Raw genomic sequence first — 4,566 nt, forward strand, 5'->3', positions numbered from 1 at the left:
GGATTATTATCCCAAATGAATACCTAGTGCATCCAAAGAGCATCAATAGATATTGAACTCCTAAGAGTATGATTTCTTCGCACTATATGGGTATAGGGTATGTCAATTAAATTGAAAGGGTAGTTAACCCAACCATGGTGAAATTAATATTTTAGATCATTTTCAAGATATTGTGACATCTTGAATATGAGAAGTTTAACTTTTATCCTTGATAAATCTATAATGTGCAAATGAAATTTGAAGTCTTGAGATTAATCAAATTAACACAAATATGATAAAATCATAAGGTATACCAAGATGAGATTGTGGCACTCTCTAGGGGGATAGGGCCACTTATGTCAAATTGTTAATTTAGCATAGCAATTAGATGATGACACTTAGAAGGAAAACCTAGGTTTTTGCCTTGTATTAAAACTACCATGCTTGTGTGCCCTATCACATGTCATGACAATCATATCATACATTCATAATGTTATGAAAAATGTTATATGTCATGTTTTACATGCATCATATGCTATGATAGTTTTTCTTTTGAAAAGATGCATTGAATGTATATTATATTCATTAACATACATATTTCAATTTCTTGAAATTAAAGACAATGACATTAGTTGATATCCTAGGTAGGATGATCAAGTTTAAAATGTCTAGTTAGAGATGCATGATCTCTTAGTTTAGAAAAAACCAATATATACATCTCATAAGAACAATAAAGTTAACTTATATTTATATTGAGACACATTAGATATAAATAAGATGTTAGAAGGGTGAGCAAGTTTATTTAGTGCATCTATGTAAGTTTTAATTTCATCAAAATACATAGATTTTGTGAAAGTCAATCATGGGGAAAGTTAATATACAAGTTATGTGCATTTAGCTCATAGATCAGGGTTGGAAATTGATTTTGAAAATGATTTCAAAAGTCTTTGGAAAACCTTGGTAAAGTATATTTGTTGATAAGAATCACCATTAATTAGTTAGATACAAATTTAGAGTGAAACATTAAAATTTTCAATGATTTTTAATTTTATATCATTCTTTGAAATAAGATATATATTCATAGAAAATTATTTTTCCCTGATAGTATTTGACATACATAATGTCTACATAAAATTTTATGATTTTTCAAAAAACATAGAATCATTCATGTATTCCTAAATTTTGGCTTGAAATTGAATTTGAAAATTAGACAACCCAAACTTTTGAACCAATCGATTGGTACATGCGGTAATCTATTAGAAGCTAACACCAATCTATTTAACAATCTTTAACCCTCTGAAATGGTTGGATAAGTATATAAGATAATTTTCTCGATAAAAAATGAGAAAGGAATGATCAAAAGTACTATGGTCGTATAGACATGCTCCTAATTTATCATTGTGACATAAAGACGAATACGCTCGCCCCCAACATATTTATCTCAACTTTGCCGAGATTCGAACCCCAGACTTCATTATGATAATATCTCATATGTTAACTACTAGACTCATCCGAGGGAACATGCTCCTAATTTATCATGAACCATAGAGATGACGATCTATCTTTAAAATTAATCGGACGAAATTTAAACACCTAAATTAGTACATTTATATTGAATTCATCAACATCCAAACCACATGTTTGTCTAATTACTCAATCGGGGATTTTTAAAAACTGGGGATCGAATTGATAAAATAGAATTTAAAGGGTCAAAATAAAAAGCACCTAAGATATTCTTGCATTGACGCGGCGGCGCCGCAAGCCTAAACCCTAGCGGCAGCCTCCACTTCTCTATAAATCTGTTTCCAAAACCCTGATTGCAAACGCCTCTCTCGATCCATCTTAGACATTTCAAGGTTCGTTCTTTAGCCGCCTTTGTTCTTCTATCGTCATTTCTCTCTCTATCGCGACGTTAACAGTTAGGAACGTCGATTAGTTTCGTTGGGTTTCTGGTTCTTCTGGCTGTGTTTCCATTTGGCGTTTCTCCTATGCAGTATCGTTTGGACCTTAATCTTTGTTTTTCCTTTTGATGCTGGTGTTCCTGTTCTTCGCTTAGTAAAGTTTTGTCTTTGCGCCGGAACTTTTGCTAAAACATGATGTAGACGCTCTTATTTTGCTCTTTTAGTTGCCTATGAAGACTATTTTGTTCTGTTTTTACATTGAGGGCATGTATGTTAGTCTTGAGATGATGCGCTGCATGATTTATTGTTTATGGCTTAAGTCAATAATCTAAGACTCTGATTGCATTGATTTATCATATAATACGCCTTCTATAGTTAATTATATAGTAGATTCAACAATTGAATTAAATGTCTTTACTGTCTAAGTAGAAAATAAATGTTTCCTACTATTTTACTTTATTATATTTGATATAGTTGATTACATAAATATTGTTATTATGGGGTTTTAGTAGTAAAGGTTGTCCTAACCATGTCAAATACTGGTTAAGATATCTCTGATTGTAATGGTTAGTTTTGTTCTTAATCGATTGTTTCTAGTGTTACAGATTGATTGTTTAAGTTTCCTCACATGAATTGTGACCTATTCATAATTGTACCCTTCATTTGTACCTAATGATATCTGCTGAAGCATTTCATGCCAGCATCTTGAAGAAATATGTGAACTTCTTTGTATCTTGTTCTTGTGCTATTATTATTTATAGAAATCACAGTTGCAAGATAAGCCATTACAGCATGTCATGATATGATTTTTTCAATAATTTTCTGTTAAGAACTATTTTAGTGATATGTCATTTTTTCTTATGTTTGTGAGATTCATTTTCTTTTTTTTTTTTAAATTGTTTATGCTTTGTATGCGGATTTGATTCTAACAAATTAAGTAGTTGATTATTTTGTAGATTATTGAAAAGTGTGACTGGTTATTAATTGTGGAAATAATTTCCTAACGTATGGTGTATGCTTGTATGTTATTTGGGGATGTTTTTCAATTTCTAGGACTAGTTTAGGTTGAATTTTTTATTGTTTGCAAGTTTGGAAGTTTTTTTAATGTGCCCCTCAAGGCTAATTCTGCAACAGCTTTGCTAAAGTTTGCAGTAAGAGAACCTTAGGATTGACAATACCCAAATCAACCTAAATTGATAACAGAAACAAGTGTGAAGGAAAACAAATAATCCGTCACTAGAGTTTCCTGATCGAAGATAACTTTGTTTGATTTGTCTTGTTAAATAAGCACTATTTTCTACTCTTCAGCTGGGTCTTTTAGATGATCATGGTCCTGTGATTGCAATTGCATTGCTATATTTAGTTCTATGACTGTCTCATTATTGATTGGCTTCAAAATTTTAATTATCTGCCTTCAACAGAGAGGAATAGAGGAGGAAGATGGCATTTTGTCGGAAACTTAGTGGCTTAGTTGGGCAAGGAATTCTTAAAAATAGCATAATAGGTGGATCAAATGAGTCTTTCCAAATGCTTAACTCAGTTCGCTATATGTCTACAAAACTTTTTGTTGGAGGTATAATTTCTTCCTTTTCTAACTCTGTTATGATTTACTTGAATCTAAACGATGCTCAACTCTGTTTGCTATATCAGGTCTCTCTTGGGGTACTGATGACAACGCACTTAAGGAAGCATTTGACAGTTTTGGGAATGTGATTGAAGGTAGGCACTAGTATCTCTCTTATAAATCATCCAACTTCTTTAGTAATGCAATGAATGTGATTGCTTAAAGAAACAGATCTTGTATGGGAAGTAACTTTATAACTTATGCAGCAAGAGTCGTCACTGATAGAGACACAGGAAGGTCTAGAGGGTTTGGGTTTGTCAACTTTGATAATGATAAATCAGCAAACGATGCTTTGGCTGGCATGGATGGGCAGGTCTGATACTTTTCTTCTGGCCCTCATCCTATCATTGTTGTTTGATATTGACATGTTTTGACATTCCTGTGAAACGATCAGGAACTGCAAGGCCGGAGCATTCGCGTTAGCTTAGCTAATGAAAGACCACCACGGAGTGGTTTTGGAGGAGGCGGTTTTGGCGGTGGCGGTGGCGGCGGCGGCTATGGCGGCGGTGGCTATGGTGGCGGCGGTGGTTATGGCGGTGGATCTGCAGGACAAAATGACTATTGAAGACGTCTAAGAGGATTGATTTCTCTATGAAGCTATGCTTGTCATGGCAACTCTTTTATATGCAAACAGCTAGTGTCTGGCCTAGTATTTGATTTCTCAAACAATTATGTTATGGTGAAGCGGAAAAACCATCGACTATTGATTTTAAGATAATTTCAATTTCAATTAGCATCAAGTTTTTGTTTGGTTCAATTAAAATTCGTTATTGGTAAACTTTGCTATATTTCTATCAGTTGTGTACGATACCAGGAGATATCAGGCAAAAAAAACTAAACAACTAAAAGAGAGAATTTAATTTTTAAAAAGAATTTTAAATTGGTTGAAAATAATAATGAAGAATATATTTAAATTTTTATAATTTTAAAAATTTATATAATCTAACATGGTTGAAATTCATACTAAATCTCAGGTTATAATCATTCCAACTTTAAAATTGAAAGCATTGTTATTTTTAGCTCTCAGTGTTTACATTGTGATAAAAGGCGAAATGCTCGTCT

General features: G+C 32.7%; 1 protein-coding gene across 1 annotated transcript; it reads left to right on the forward strand.

Moving 5' to 3' along the window:
• Positions 1-1,702: 1,702 nt before the first annotated feature.
• Positions 1,703-4,244, forward strand: LOC122001759 (glycine-rich RNA-binding protein 4, mitochondrial-like). Its single transcript, XM_042556664.1, has 5 exons — positions 1,703-1,835; positions 3,302-3,453; positions 3,531-3,599; positions 3,711-3,817; positions 3,899-4,244. The coding sequence occupies exons 2-5, from the start codon at positions 3,321-3,323 to the stop codon at positions 4,067-4,069; spliced, it is 480 nt and encodes a 159-aa protein (XP_042412598.1). The 5' UTR covers positions 1,703-1,835; positions 3,302-3,320; the 3' UTR covers positions 4,070-4,244.
• Positions 4,245-4,566: the final 322 nt, after the last annotated feature.

Source organism: Zingiber officinale, chromosome 7A (assembly GCF_018446385.1).
Source record: "Zingiber officinale cultivar Zhangliang chromosome 7A, Zo_v1.1, whole genome shotgun sequence".
Classification (NCBI taxonomy): domain Eukaryota; kingdom Viridiplantae; phylum Streptophyta; class Magnoliopsida; order Zingiberales; family Zingiberaceae; genus Zingiber; species Zingiber officinale.